The sequence below is a fragment of the Eupeodes corollae genome, chromosome 1 (assembly GCF_945859685.1).
Source record: "Eupeodes corollae chromosome 1, idEupCoro1.1, whole genome shotgun sequence".
NCBI classification, from domain to species: domain Eukaryota; kingdom Metazoa; phylum Arthropoda; class Insecta; order Diptera; family Syrphidae; genus Eupeodes; species Eupeodes corollae.
Genome location: NC_079147.1, coordinates 29082730 through 29099276, shown reverse-complemented (window position 1 = coordinate 29099276; position 16547 = coordinate 29082730). Strand labels below are relative to the sequence as shown.

Here is a 16547-nt window from a genome sequence, read left to right as displayed (position 1 = left end):
ACTGACGTCCCTTACGTACGACCACCCCCGTCATGGAAACGGTCAGATTAACATACGTAAACTTTCAAAAATACGTAGGGATGCTATTAATATCTGACGCGCTCGAGTATGTCCATGCAACTGTTTTTTTTACATTTTTTAAAACTTATAGCCGATCCCCCCACCGATAAAAGTGTATATATGATATAACATTTGTTTGTTCTTATCATCTAAGCTTCGCAATCCAATAGGTCTCTTTGACGCTCGAGTAAATCCCGATTTAGCATCCTGGGCTCCCCTACTATAAACCTAGTGACTACGTAGCTAGCTTTGCGTGTGCAAAATTGCACTACAAAGCTAGTCAATTCGGAACTGTCATATTAATGACAAATACAAAAATATAAAATAAGAAACATTTGTGTGTTTCAGAACTTTAAATAGTTATTTTTTTTTTAATTCAATATATACATACATATAAGCTATAATATGATTGATTTATATTTGTATTTAAATAACAAAAGATTCATTAGATTTTGAATTCTTGTGTCCTTACGGAGCAGCTGATTGTGATACGTTGAAACCAATGTGCACTAACTTTGTAGCCGAAATTTGTACACTACGTCGGAGGGAAATTTCAACGACTTTTGTAGTTAGATTTATCCAATCAGAACCCCTTGACTACGTAGCCACTAGCATTGTGAATGCAACCATTGGGCAGGTTCAGCCTACATCAGGGACTTGAAAGTTAGGCAAGTTTCTATTAACTGATTGGCCAGTTGGCAAAAATTACGTTCCAATTTAGGCAACTTTAATGGAAAGTTTACTAGAACGTTAGTCAAGAAAAGTCTCCCCAACTATTAAGTCAAGTCTACTTTTATCAAAAATGACAGTTGATCATGAACGCTGAACTTTATTGTTCTATGATTTATTTATTTTCTGCACAGCTTCATTTAATGTTATCTGTAAAAGAGTTCGTTGTCAATTTGGAAAAGAAATAAGTAATAGTTCTTTACAATACAAAATACAAAGCGTGATGGACTTGTAGCATGCCTGAGGAGTGTTTTGTAGACAATATTTTGTAGGTACTTTTTGAACTATGAACTTAAAGGAGAGGTTTGCGAAGTAAAGTTCTGAATGTGAAATTCATGACACTTGAAAAACTAACTAGTTGCCTTGGTCAAAATGTACGTTCAAAAAATGAAGTTGGCTGCAAATGAAGTCCCTTATATTGCCTGAACCTGCCCATTGTCTTTCAAAGATACTACCAATTTCTAAAACAGTGTTAACAGACAATTATTAATTGGAAAATAAAAAAATTGTCAGCCGGTTTTCTGCCAAAAAATTTTATAATATTTGGATATAATCAACCAACCGTACAAACGGACAATTTTCAATTGATAGAAATGCTAATATTTGAAGATCTTCCAATCGTGCATACTTAGTTTAATTGTCAATTACAAACCTGGCAATTAACTGTTCAAACTTCACATAATATGTGAAGGAATATTATTCCTTTAGAATGTTGCTGATACACTACCTATTGTTCAGAGATTCTTCCACGTAGCACAGTTTCCGAAGACTATTTTCTACCCAATCGTCGACGACAATCTGGTGTGGGTTTAGAAAACCTGGACTCATCAGTAATAAAAACACATGAAAATGTATTACTGCGCCACATTTTTTGTAACTCGTGCATTGCACATATTTCTACTACACAAGAAAATATATTTTAAAACACTTACTTCTAAATTACTTCTGCTTATTCTTCCAATTCAGTCCTTTTTGCCATAAAGTTTTATTGAAATTTTTTGATTCAATCGCTATGAAGGACTTTCCATTATAAATTCATTTTTCAGGACTTGTACACAGTTAGCATCAATTGCCAAGCTTTGCAGCACGTTATCAATAAGTATTTTCGCAATATTAACCTCATCTTCACTTCTTTTGCTATTAGTTAGCTTCTGAGCGATGTGTTTACCAAAAATCGCATAACTATCACCTTTTGCTGTCACGTCTATTAACTCTCTCATACAATTTAAAGATGTTTCTATTGTTGTTTTTCTTCTCTTAATTTTTGTCGAATGATTTCTTGGAAGATCTAAGTGGTATTTTGTTGCTCCAGTAGGCCGGGAATTTTCACTTGATTCTCCATACCAATTACAAGATGGTAATGGTAAATAGGGAATAGTTTTTATATTTATTTCTTGTAGAATTTCTTCTTCAACTTTAATCACTTCAACTGCAATGGGCAAATTTGGGGCAATCTAAAATAATTAAATAAGAATTATTTAGCTTGATATCAATTTAATAAAATATTGAAGAACACAATGTTAATTAAAGCTTAAGTTTGTAAACGTTCCTTTAGATAATTTATTATAAAAATGTATTTCTTTATAGATGTTCAAATGGTAGACATGTGCATTCAAGAGGACACAAGCGTCCACAGGTTTTTCTCAAAACCCACCTCTGTCTATCAACTCCTACTCTCACCTCCCCGCGGCGAACATCGGGTGCCTAGTACCTCAACTGGAGATTGGGTTCCAACCCCAGTGGAAAGTTGTTGGGGGCAGCAAACGAGAGAGGGGGGAGAGGTGTTTCCACTAAGGCACCTCTCCTTATCCAGGCGGCAGCGGGCGAATTCTCGAGATAGAATCAACGGGGGCGTCTACAGTTCCAGTAAGGTTGAACTACTTAGTGAACACCTTATAGGGCTTCTTCGACATTTTCGGAGCCCAGGCCTGTAAGCAGCGGTTTATCCGGCTTCCCTTCCTTGGAGTTATACTAAGGATCTGGCCCTCCAGGTTGGGGGTTGTGCCATCGGATACGGACGGATTCACTGTTGACAACCCACGCAAACGAAATAAGGACAACGAACTTCGGATATGTACGTGGAATGTTAGGTCCCTTAACAGACCACGTGCAGCCGAACAATTAGCGGAAGCCCTAAACTGCTGCAAGGCAGATATTACAGCCATCCAAGAAGTGCGATGGGATGGACCGGGCAAACGCAAACTAAAAGACTGCGATATCTACTACGGCGACTGCGGATGTGGATTTGTTGTTGGAACTAGGCTCAGGCAAAAAGTCTTGAGTTTCAACAGTGTGAGCGAGCGCATCACGACAATCCGCATCAAGGCTAAATTCGCCAACATAAGCCTCATATGCGCACATGCCCCAACAGAGGAGAAAGATGAAGACACCAAAGACATATTCTTCGAGCTCTTGGACAAGACATATGAGCAGTGCTCTGGCTATGACATTAAAATTGTCTTAGGAGATTTTAATGCCAAGCTAGGAAGAGAACACATCTTTGGTGGCATAATCGGGAGATACAGCCTGCACGACACCACCTTCGACAACGGATTCAGGCTGGTCGATTTCGCAGCGGGGCGAGACGTTCTGGTAGCTAGTACACAGTTCACGCATCTCAATATCCAGAAGGGGACATGGAAATCTCCTGATCAATCAACCGTCAACCAGATTGACCACATTGCGATCGACGCACGACACTTCTCCAGTATCCAGGATATCCGAACATACCGAGAGGCCACCATTGACTCGGACCACTACCTCGTTGTAGCCAAGGTACGGCTACGGATATCCCGATCCAAGCCAAAACAAGGAAGTACTGTGAGAAGATTCGACGTTAGACGGCTACAATCGCAAGAGACTGCCATGTCCTTTTCCGATCGAGTCTCTAATAACCTCCTAAGGAGTCCTATGCTTCCTGCATTAAGCATTGAAAACCAGTGGCAACATTGCCTTGCAGCCATCAGAGATGCCGCCTCTGAAGTGCTAGGTTTCACACGGCCACCACAGCGAAACCCCTGGTTTGACGACGAATGCCGGCAAGCTCACGCAGCGAAACAAGAGGCATACAAAACGGCGCTGCACAAAAGGACTAGAGCTGCTCGCGAGCTCTACGAGCAGAAGAGGAGAGAGGAACACCGGCTTCTTAGACGAAAAAAAAGAGAGCATGAAAAGCGCGCGATCGAGGAGATAGAGGGATGTCACAACAGGAATGAGGTTCGTAAATTTTACCAAAAGGTAAAAAAAACCTCCCAAGGGTACCAGCCACGAACCGAAGCCTGTAAAGACGATCAAGGGAACATCGTAGTAGAACCACAGTCGATGCTGAGAATATGGAAAGATCACTTCTCCAAATTATATAACGGCGATGACGAACCGAATTCCGCTGTAAGGGAGATAGAACCACTCAACCTCGGCGACGCAGATCAACAATTCCGCCTACCCGACCTTGACGAAGTGAAGACAGCTATATTTTAACTAAAGCCAAACAAAGGTGATGGAGCTGACGGCATCGCTGCCGAACTATTCAAAGCAGCAGGCGATGACTTGGCACGAAGCATGCACCAACTCATCTGCAAAATATGGTCGAAAGAAAGAATGCCCGATGAGTGGAATCTCAGCATAGTGTGCCCGATACATAAGAAAGGAGACCCTCTAAACTGCGCCAACTACAGAGGCATCAGTCTCCTTAACATTGCGTATAAGATCCTCTCTGCCGTATTATGTGAACGTCTGAAGCCATTCGTCAACAACCTGATTGGTAATTATCAGTGTGGCTTCAGACCAGGAAAGTCCACTATCGATTTTAAAGCCGCGTATGACAGCATCTATAGGGAAGAGCTCTACCGAGCAATGTCTAGTTTTGGTATCCCTGTCAAACTTATCCGTTTGTGCAGAATGACGATGGAGAATGCACGCTGCTCTATCAAGGTCGGAAAAGATCTTACCGATGCATTTGATGTCAAAAAAGGTTTTAGACAAGGCGATGAACTGTCATGCGACTTCTTCAACATCGTTCTGGAAAGAATTGTGCAAAACTCCACCGTCAACACTAGAGGCACAATCTTGTAAAGGTCCATCCAATGACTCGGATACGCAGATGGTAATGACATAATGGGAAGATCAAAGCGTGATGTCAGTGGAGCGTTTTTGAGCATTGCGACGGAAGCGAAGAAGATGGGTTTAGTGGTCAATGAGGGCAAGACCAAGTATATGCTGGCATCAAAAAAGGACACTGAACGACGACGTTTTGGACAAAACGTCACCATGGACAGCTATAACTTTGAGGTAGTTAAGGACTTTGTCTACCTAGGCACCGCTATTAATGCAGACAACGACATCAGCGCTGAAATCAAAAGAAGAATAACTCTTGCAAATCGCTGCTTCTTTGGACTTAGAAGGCAATTGAGAAGTAAAGTCCTCTCTCGAGCATGTAAAATCACCATCTATAAGACACTCATCATTCCGGTTCTCATTTATGGCGCTGAGGCCTGGACCCTGTCAAAGAAAGATGAGAGCGTCTTAGGATGCTTCGAGAGAAAAATTCTTCGGGTGATTTTTGGTCCCGTACGCAAAGATGGAGAATGGAGGAGAAGATATAACGACGAACTGTACGGGCTGTACAGCGACACTGACCTAGTTAGCAGAATTAAAGTCCAACGGCTTAGATGGCTAGGTCATGTAGAGCGGATGGACATCAACGCTCCAGCCCGGAAGGTCTTCGAATCCAATCCCGAGGGACGGCGCAGTAGAGGAAGACCGCGACTCAGGTGGCGCAACAAGGTGGGAGAGGACCTCAACCAACTTGGCGTGCGAAACTGGAGACAGCTAGCTAGGGACCGAGCTGGCTGGAGACGCTTGTTGGTTGAGGCCCAGGTCCACCCCGGACTGTAGCGCCACCTTAAGTAAGTAAGTATTTCTTTATAAAAATTACCACAAATTTAAGCTTTCGAACTGTTTTAACCGACAAGTTGAAGAATATATTGTTCTATGATTGTTAATGTTAATTCAATTTCTTTACATGTTTGGAACGTAACTTTTATATATTTTAATTAAATTGTTTTTTTTTTCTTTTGTATGGATCAAAATTTATTTATCAAATATCTTCCTTTACTTTAGTAAATATTTCTTTTTAAAGTTAATATTTTTACAATATTCAATAACATGAATAGAATACACAAATATTTTTTTAAGATAAGATAAGATAGGATAAGATAAGATATTTATAAGGACGTACAGTAAAAATTGCTAATCGGGACACTATAATGCCACCTTCTATTTTTACCGGATTCCCTGCTATAAATGTATTTCTCTCTCTAATTGTACCAAACCTGTAGCATATAAAGCCTTGCATTTATTTTTATTTTTTTTTAAATTAAAAACTTGATCTTTTTGACTTCTGACATGCCTTAAGGTAGAAATAAGTGGATCCAAAGAGGTTGCAAGCATGTTAAATAGGTCCTCATTCTGCCGAATCCTTGAGACTTTACACGTATTCTGATGTCGATATTTCTAGAAGTCTTTATTTTGGCATTCCTGGGCTTCTTCTGACAGTTCTCCAAGTGGTAGTGATTGATATTCAATGATATTTTGACTATGAACCAATATTTTGTGTAGAATAGGTGTGAGTAGTTTTTTGGGATACTTTAGTTTTAAAGCTCTGCCGTTTTCTTAGTATAGGTAGGTAGAAATGGCGATTTTGAAGCTTCATAGAGATTATGTTAGAGCCATTTTGTCGCATTGAGAAAAAAGATTAGGTCTCTAATTTTTGTCTCAGATAGCTCATCAAGTTCAAAGAATGCTTTTCCAAAGTATTTCATTCTAGTGTTTGCCAAAGCAGGACATTTGCAGAGGAAATGGATTATCGTTTCACTTTCTCTTTGGTCACTACAGATACGGCAAAAGTTATTGTAAGAGATACTCAACTTCTCTGCATGAACTCTTATAGGCCAATGTCCGGTACAAACCGCAACAATCCTGGCTATGTCTTGCCTTGGCCTGCATAGAAGATCGTTTGTACGGGTTTTATTATAGGTGGGCCATATCTTCCTAGATATAATGCAGTTGGATAAATTGCTCCACTTTAGCCCGTTCATTTCCCACGATACCACTATGGCCCGGAACCCAGATCAGGGTGAAAATGAGGTTAATATTCAGGCTCGCAAGCTCATCGCGACATTGCTGGACCAATTTAGAAGAGGATATAGCCGAGTCAATGGCTTTGACAGCTGCCTGACTGTCTATAAAGATAGCCGCATTTCGGTTTTGGTTTGGGATATGTTTAAGTATCTTACATGTCTCCCTTATTGCCAGCAGTTCAGCCTGAAAAACGCTATCAAAGTCAGGAAGCCTAAAGGATTTGGCTACATTTAGGGACTTAGAAAAGATCCCAGAACCAACTCCGCACTCCATCTTTAGCCGTCAGTAAAGATGGTTGTGTCGAAACCTATCGACACGATGTCATCGTTCCAATCTTCTCTGGATGGAAAAATAACCTTAAAACCCTTAATAGGGCTCAACGTAGGAGTGCAGTAGTCAGTGTCTACCGAGATAATATCTGACGGAATCAATTTCGTTGTGCTGCTGTGACCATAAGGTTTTGACAACCAGCAGTTTAATCCCTTCAGCCTAAAAGAGCTGCAGGAAACTATGTATTTAATAAAAAGGTCGATTGGTAGAAGATCCAAAATAACGTTTAAGGAGTTCGTTGGGCAAGTACGCATGGCCCCTGTGGTGCCCACGCAAGCTGTTCTCTGAACCTTCTTTAGCTTATTAATGTTATAGGCTCTGCTAAGAGCAGGCCACCACACAATCGAACCATATGTTAAGATTGAACGTACTACGGTTGTGTACGTCCATAAAATCATCTTCGACTGAAGTCCCCACTTTTTGCCGAAAGTTTTGCTGCAGGCGTAGAAGGCAACACAGGCCTCCTTAACCCGTACTTCAATATTTAGTTTCCAGTTTAGTTTAGGGTCGAGTATAACTCCCAAATATTTTGCACTGGAACACAATTATAGGATTTGACCGTTGAGTCGAGGTAGCGTGAAGGACGGTACTTTAGTTTTGGTGAGAAAGAGCAACAGTTCAGTTTTACTTTGGTTAACTCCTAGTCCACAACTCGTGGCCCAGTTGCTAACTTTCTTCAAAGCTGACTCCGTGATTTCACTAATCACAGAGGTGTACTTTCCTGACACCAATAGCATCAAATCATCCGCATAGGCTACCGCCTTCACTCCACATCTCTCTAATTTAACGATAATTGTATCCATGACCAGAAGCCATAGAAGAGGCGAAAGGACACCACCCTGGGGTGTTTCCCTACTCACGTGTTTTGTTGCGATTGTATTGCCTAGAGAGGCTCGAATCTTCCTACCACTAAGCATGGAAATAATCCATTCTCGAATGAAGTCTTCGGTAAGGACGTTGTTAAAAGCACCTTCTATGTCTAGGAAGGTGGCAAGAGTAAATTCTTTATAATGGATTGTTTGTTCTACAGTACGCACTACCTCATAGAGGGCAGTCTAAGTAGATTTGCCCTTAAGATAAGCATGCTGAAATCTTTCGAGACGTCGTCCAACTAGGATTTGTCTAATATGGTAATCAAGAATGCGCTCCAAGGTTTTAAGCACAAAAGATGTTAAGCTTATTGGTCTGAAATCCTTCGCGGATTCGTGACCTCGCCTACCCACTTTCGGGATAAAAACTACTTTGACCTGTCTCCACGACATTTGCACATGTTTGAGAAGGAGGCATCCTTTAAAAATTTGTTGCAGCCCTGGAGCTGCCACATCATGCAACTTTTGAAGTATAACTGCCAGTATGCCATCCATGCCTGGGAATTTATATGGAGAAAAAGTATTGATGGCCCACAAAATATTTTCTCTGGTTATAACGGAATTGACTTGCTCCACATGAGCTACGTTTAGCTCTGTGGTTTCAAGCGAAACCAATCTACTTTTCCATTCTATTACAAATTTCATCTCCTGTAAGCAGGCACTTAATTCTTACACAGATACAGTGTGAAATAAGAATACCTGCACGCTCTAAATCGTATGATTCCGTATAAATAAGTTTTTTTTTTTAAATACCTCCCATGTTAGTTTCTATTCTATTGACCATTTTTAGTAGTAGGTAGCACAGCAACGTACCTGCACTCTTTTTTCGGAGGCATTTTTATATTGTTTTTTTTTTTTTTTTGTAGAAGAGAACTCACATACAGAGTTACGGTGCATAATACAAAACCTGCGCTTATATTAAAAAGAATATTTCGACCAGAAAACACGCCAACGTGTATACATATGTACATGTTGCTCCTTGAAACTGGCCTACCTCCAATGTACATATATGCTCTTGATTAACACTTCTTGTACAGACCAAAAACTGAAAAACACCCTACCCACGGCTCACAAATAAAATCGGAACTACTTTAATGACCACAACAGTTAAGATGTGTAAACTCCTAAGACTTAAATACGTACCCTACATAAGTGAGCAGGACACAGAATGTACTTTGTGCAATATGAGAACTAGAAAAGACATTTCAACTCAATCAGAAGATCAATTGGGAGCAAAATACCTTTTCTGGAGATGAAATTCAGTGTATTCTAAATGGCGATACTTGAAAACTACTTTACTCCTCTATATTAAACTTTGTACTTAGATCTTATATAAATGTTGATTAAAACACACTTACTACTAAAAGAGCTTTAAATTAAAAGAATGATTTTGAAAAGTTTTCTTACTTCTTCCTTTATTCTCTTTCTAGTATTTTGCTCATCCACTGGCACCAGAGCGGTTCTCCGCCCAATCGTCGTCTTATTTTGATTTTTCCGACGGTATTCCCTCATTTTCTCCGTTGCTTGCCATCTTTTTTTCAATGCTAGAAGACTTGTTTCCTCATCATCATTAATTCGTTTCAGTCTACGATCCTCGATTTCTTCGGGCTTACACAATTGACCCTTACAATCTCTGCCAGGTAAGTTTCTTAGTTTTGTAACAGATCTTCTTTTTTGAATTACTAATTTTAATCGTAGGGCTTCTTTTTCCTCAGGTGTTTTAGCTAAACTTTTTAGTTTTTCACGATAATTTCTCGAGTATTCTTTTCTTTTTTGTAATAAAGCTTCTTTTTCCTCAGGAGTTTGGGCAGCTTCAAGTTGCTCCTGACGGTATCGTCTTGTATATAAGGCATTTTTCAATTTATATGCTTCTTTTTGTTCGGGTGTTCTAGACGATTTATATTCTCGTTGTTTTTCAAGACGCTTTTCCCTTTGTTCAGGGGTTTCATTTAAATGGCGTAATTGTTTTTGTTTTCGTTTTTTATCTGATTTGTCTTCGGATTTCTTCTTTAGTGTATTGGGATTATTTGTTTTAACTTTGATATTTTGATTTTCTTGATTATTGTTTGAACTATTTCGAAAGATAGTTGAAAATTTTGATGCCAAACTAACATCTTTTTGAGCCGGCAATGTCATATTGATATTAGATCCGAGAAGTTAATAATTTCGTCTTTCTTTAGATTCACCAGATTTAGGTTCAAGCTTTCACCTCCAAAGTACTTCGAGCAGTTTTCTTGATTTTTTTTTCTCAACTTGTCTCAAACTGTGCAGTTTATCTAATCAAGAGTTGATATTACACTTAAGTTTAAAAGTGATGTTGAAGATTATTTTATTTAAACAAGTATGCTTTTCAACTTCTATTTTTCTCGGGAGTCAAGAAAATCTAAATTAATGTAAACAAGACATGGATATCGCAAGTTTGAAGTGTCAACTTTGACTAACTTTTACTGAAGAAAATCCGCCTTAGAGTTTTGTTGATTGCGATACATCGCCCTTAACATGCATTCTCTTTCTTTTAATTCCAAGATAAATGTCATCCCCTTAAAATGGAATCAAACATTTTATTGGATGCTTAAAATTGTTCTCTTGCTTTTTCTTGTTTAACAGCTGTTTCTTGTTTGCAGCCTAATGCAGAATTATGAAAAATTATTGTTTATATGGAACGTTTTTCATTTACCAAGCACGTGTTTTTACACAGTCCGTCTCTCTTGACTTGTTGATATTAATAATATGATTTATATGTATGTAAGTTGTTTGTAAATTGAAATCTCTTGTATCAAAGTTTCTGCTTTCCCATTTTTTGTATCGCTAATTGAAATCTTTAATGTTTAATCACATTTCCAAAAAGTTGCGACTAGGTAAATCGTAAACTATATCTAATGTAACGAATAAATGATAACAAACTTGCCCCGAATCCCGAGTGTAAGAAAACAAAACAACTTCAAGCCCGATCGCACTTTGAATTGAAAAAATATAAGAATAAGAATAAGAAGTTTTGTTTCCCCGTGCCTAGGGCATAGTCAAGCATAATTGTAGTTGTAGATGCTCATCTCATACAGAATGAATTAAGAGAATAGCTTAAGAGAAGAAAAGGGGTATGATCTTTTATTGGCTTTTAACACATACTTTGTAATTTTGTATCATCAACAGCTGACTTTTTACCTCAAGCCAAGCTATAGTGACAGCCGAGCCGAGGTTCACGGTTAACAGTCAACATTTGATTGGAGTACAGTCAAACTCAATTAATTGAAGTTTTTAACTAAAAATCAAGAATTTAAAATTTAAAAATAATCGTTAAAGAGTCACTTTTAAGGATGTTACTTGAAGTCGATTCGATTTCAATCTTTTTGGCTATTTTAAGTCTTTAGAGGAATTTTAAATTAATTTCCAATTTGAAAAGTTAATTTTGAATTCAAGCTAAGTTTTATACCTAATAAATTATTAAATGGATATTTGAGAGAGATTAGATTGTATAAGTGTTATATACGTAAAGGTTGAGAAACATCTCTCTAGGATCTATTTAGATTCGTTGTGCTCCTCAGAAAAGGGGGAAGGGTAGTGTATATGGAAGTTGGATAGGATTTTGGTGAAAATCTAGGTGGTAACAGGAACTCATTACAGAGTTTACTAGAACCTGGAGTATCTAGTCCTTCCTCTAACGCTAACGAACTTGACAACAAAGTCAATGACCTTACCTCAGCTATGAACAGATCGCTAGAAATTGCTTGTCCACTTATACACATAAGAGGAAAGAGGAAACCATAATGGTGGGCCTCAGAGCTTGACTCGCTCAGGAAGGAATGCAGGAAACTTTTCAACCGGGCCAAAGCTGCAAGACTAGCCTCTCATTGGGACTCCTACAAAGAATCCCCAAGAATCTACAAGAAGGCACTAAGGAAATACAAGCGATCTTCTTGGCGATCCTTCTGTGGCATGATAGAAGAAACTTCTGAAGCCTCTAGGTTACGGAAAATTCTTTCAACTAATCCAGCTATGCCAAGCTGCTTGAAAAATACAGGCTCCTCGACAAATTCAATTAATGAATCGCTGAACTTACTATTGGACACTCACTTTCCTGGTAGTTCTCTTACCGAAACTTGCAACAGTTTTGATACTTTCAAGTTCAAATACAACATATCCACAAGGTCTGATCACAAAGGATAAGCTACAATGGGCTCTCAACAGCTTCAAACCATTTAAAGCTGCAGGACCAGATGGAATAATACCAGCGGAATTACAAAAGGCTTCTGATATAACTGCACCAATCCTTGAGGCAATTTTTACCAGCTGTCTTTACCTGGTCCATGTTCCCTCGGCATGGAGAGAAGTTAAAGTTGTTTTTATACCTAAAGCAGATAAATGCTATAGTCTATCATCATTCTCTCTTAAGACCCTGGAAAGATTGATTGATATCCATTTAAGGGCACGTATCGATACAAGAAGCTGGGTGCCGGGCCAAAGAGACATTCCAGGTAACTGTAAGGCAGATGAACTCGCCAGGAACGGTACAGTACAGCCCATCCTACCACGTTTGGCAAGTACTGGCATACCAATCGCTACTTGTAAACTGTTGCTAATGCAAGACGCTGCGAGGAGGGCAGGCACCAGGTGGACCAACATCACCACGTGTCAAGCCACAAAAAACATCTGGCCAACACTGGATTTAAAACGTTCAAGGTGCTTGCTCTCTCTAAGCAGATCGCATATAAGCTCGATAATAGGTGTCATAACCGGACACTGTCTAATAGGAAAGCACGCCACGAGACTAGGCGTAGATATTCTCAAATGACTTTTGCAGAAGCTGTATGGACGAGGAAGAGGAAGAAACGGTTCTTCATCTTCTCTGCACATTCCCTGCTCTAGCTCGAAAACGCAAGAATTACCTAGGAAAATTCTTCTTTAACGATCTAAATCATATCGGTATAATCAGCCTCTCACTTTTCGTAAGGGACTCAAGCTGGTTCCATTGAGCTTAGGGGGACGCTTCAAGATTCATGTGGTATCACAATGGGCCATTAAACTAGTCAAGTGAGTCCGTTTCCATCTTGGTCAGCCACTATAACCTAACCTAATCTAACAAAGGTGGTAAGGACGAGACATCGCATAAACCGTCGAAAAAATTATTTTCTAATATTGTTATTCTTCTTTTAGCTAGGCTTTGTCATTCGCATAGAATGTTTGCAATGTGGAAGGTATCTTCGTCCATCTCCCCGTCATCTTACTTACATACTTAAGGTGGCGTTACAGTCCTGTGTGAACTAGAGCCACCCAACAAACTCCTCCATCTAGCTCGGTCCCTAGCTTAATGTCTCCAGTTTCACGCTCCAAATTGGGTGAGGTCACCTTCCACTTGTGCGCGCCACCTGATCCGCGGTCTTCCTCCACTGCGCTGTCCTGTGGGTGTTGATTCGAAGACTTTCCGAGCCAGAGCATTGGTTACCATGCGCTCTACGTGACCCAGCCATCTTAGTCGTTGGACTTTTACACTTCTGGCTAAGTCTACTTCTCTGAACAGCCCGTACAGCTCGTCATTCCATCTTCTCCTCCACTCCCCTTCGATGCATACGGGACCGTAGATCACACGAAGAACTTTTCTCTCGAACCAACCCAAGGTGCTTTCATCCGCTTTTGTCATAGTCCATGCTTCTGCACCGTATAGCAGGACGGGGATGATAAGGGTCTTATATAGTGACAATTTGGTCCCTCGAGAGAGGACTTTACCACTCAATTGCTTTCTTAGTCCAAAGAAACTGCGGTTAGCAAGAGTTATTCTACCTTTGATCTCTCGCTGGTGCTGTTTTCTGCGTTTATAGCGAAGCCTAGGTAGACGAAGTCCTTGACTACCTCAAAGTTACGTCTGTCGATGGTGATGTTTTGACCAAGACGTCGGTGTTCTATGTCCTTTCTTGACTACAGCATGTACTTTGTTTTGCCCTCATTACCCGTTAAACCCTCGTCATTACCTCCTCTTAATAAATAGGATGAGCTGATACCCATTCTGTTAATGAGGTTAATGAGTTGTGGCCTGTTGGAATACCTGTTAATAAGGACAGCGAATGTCTACCTCGAAACTTTGCGATTTCAATGAAACTTTGATGAATTAGTTCATGTACTTTCTCATTGGCTTGTCTCAGACTGAATTTAATCAATTTTGTAGCTATTTCATCTGACTTTTCATTACCGTCAATGTTACAGTGTCCTGGGACCCAACGGAGAATAACCGTGTTGGCTTAGACGAGTTAACGATGCTCCCTACAGTTTTGGCCTTGTTACAGTGGCAGATATGGTCTTTTATGCTGTCTGGCTGTTGATAAATATGTCTATTTTTTGTCTTTCAAATTGTGGGAAGAAAGATCCTTAGCAAATTCAGAAACCTCCAGTACTACTGCTTCAAAGACGTTGCAGTAATTTGGAAGCTTTATTGATCTTTCTAGAGAAGGATTATAGAAATCATCCATAGACAGATACATGATTTATTTCTATTACCCTGTTTTCCATCCAGTCCTTCCTTGTGGGAATTTCTGATGGGGCTACTGGGTTAAAATCTATGTACGACTTTAAATAGTCTATTGGAGTACCAATGACTATGACCAAAAGAAGCCCTTTCCCATTTCGTACACTGTATTATACGTTGTGCGCTTTTGAAAGCTAGTTCTTTCACGAATATATCGAGATGGGCTCATGGCACTTATAGTACCTATACTACATATATACGCGCATCTAGCAAAAATTAACTTTTTTAGTCCAGTTCAGTTTGGGTTTAGGGAAGGATGTTCCACTGAGGATGCTCTTTTATGTTTTTGCTCTTTTATTAACAAAGCCTTGGATGAAAGGAAGTTTTGCGCTGGTCTCTTTGTGGATATTACCAAAGCATTTGACATGGTTGTTCATGATATTCTTTTGGATAAATTATATAATGTCGGTTTTCGTGGCTTTATATACAATTGGTTCGCTTCTTACTTAAAGAACCGTAAACTAAGAGTAAAAATCGGTGATTTCTTAAGTAGCCCCCAGGTGCTAAGGTTAGGTGTCCCCCAAGGGTCAGTCTTAGGACCGGTTCTGTTTTTGATTTTCATTAACTCTCTGTTTTCCCTACCGTTTGCAGGTAGAGTTACAGCTTTTGCAGATGATCTTGGAATCGCATATGGCTCAACGAGCCCACTGAATCTGACAGCTGAAATAAACCACGATATTCACTTATTGAGATTATGGTTTGCTTCACATAAGTTAATTGTAAGTGTAAAAACCAAATTAATGTTTTTCAGATTAGGTTCACTTGAGCCACCATATGTCGATGTCAAGTTCCACTCGTTTGACTGTCAGCGTTTCAGCTTAAATGGTTGTGTTTGTACATCTGTGTCTGAAGCAACCTTTAATGAAAATGAGGCCTGCAGTTCGAACTGTTTTCAAATTGAAGTGGTCAGGAACTTTAAATATCTTGGTACTACGATCGATCAAAACATGAGTTGGATGCAACACATTTCTAGTTTGAAACAGTACTTGCGCTCTTCTATTAGGTGTTTATATCGGTTAAGAAAGTGTTGTTCTAATAGAACACTCATTACTGTTTACCATGGAATCTTCCATTCAAAACTGCAATATGGGATTAGTGTTTGGGGAGGTGCCTACATGTCCAATCTAAGGCCAATCGTCATCTTACAAAAGTGCGCCATAAGAAAAATTAGTAACGCTCATCGCCTTGCTCACTCTATGTCATTGTTTAGATTCTTGAGAATTCTTCCAGTTAGGCATTTATTTAATTTTAGGGTCTCTAAAATATTTTATATGAGAGGTGGCTATATGCAAAGTCCTATATTTGATTCACGTAACTTACGTAGCATTAGCCGTCATGTTGTCTTAATTCCAGCTTTCCGCACTACTCATTATAGGAACTCCTACCCAGTTGTGTCTTGTAAACTTTTTAATAATCTTCCTCATGATATAAGAGTTATAAGAACCCAAAGTAAATTTTTAAAAAATGTTAAATCTTGGCTTCTTGATTTTGATCACGATGAGATAGAAGATTTGCTCTCCTATGTTGCATAAATATTAGTTTAAAATCTTTAAAATTTTAATTATATTTGTAAATTTTATTGTTAATTTTGAAAAAAAGAAAAAAACAAAGAAAAAAAAAAACAATAATGACTGTCACCCCACTTTGATTAATTTTGTCTTTTTTAAAGTGACATCTAACACTATTTATAGCTTTTATAAGCAAAATACAAAATGTCACTAGCTATTCTCAATTGTAAAAAGTAAGATTTTGTAACTATGTATATACGTTAGTTTATTGTGTAAAAGAGAATAATGAATGAATAAACTAATAATAAAAAATAATAAACTTCAAATTATTTTATATTTTGTCATATTTTTAAGATAGATAACCCTTTAAGTACTGGACACCATACCAAACATGCGTAA

General features: G+C 39.0%; 1 protein-coding gene across 3 annotated transcripts in view; it reads right to left on the bottom strand.

Moving 5' to 3' along the window:
- Positions 1-16547, bottom strand: part of LOC129954020 (trichohyalin-like) — a 51025-nt gene that overhangs the window by 19358 nt on the left and 15120 nt on the right. Inside the window, exon 4 of one of the 3 annotated variants that reach the window (XM_056067614.1) lies at positions 1722-2243. The exons of the other annotated variants lie outside the window; for them this stretch is intronic. Coding sequence (XP_055923589.1) covers positions 1800-2243 — 444 coding nt within the window. The 3' untranslated portion in view covers positions 1722-1799. The remainder of the gene's footprint in view (positions 1-1721; positions 2244-16547) is intronic. 3 annotated transcript variants of the gene reach the window in all.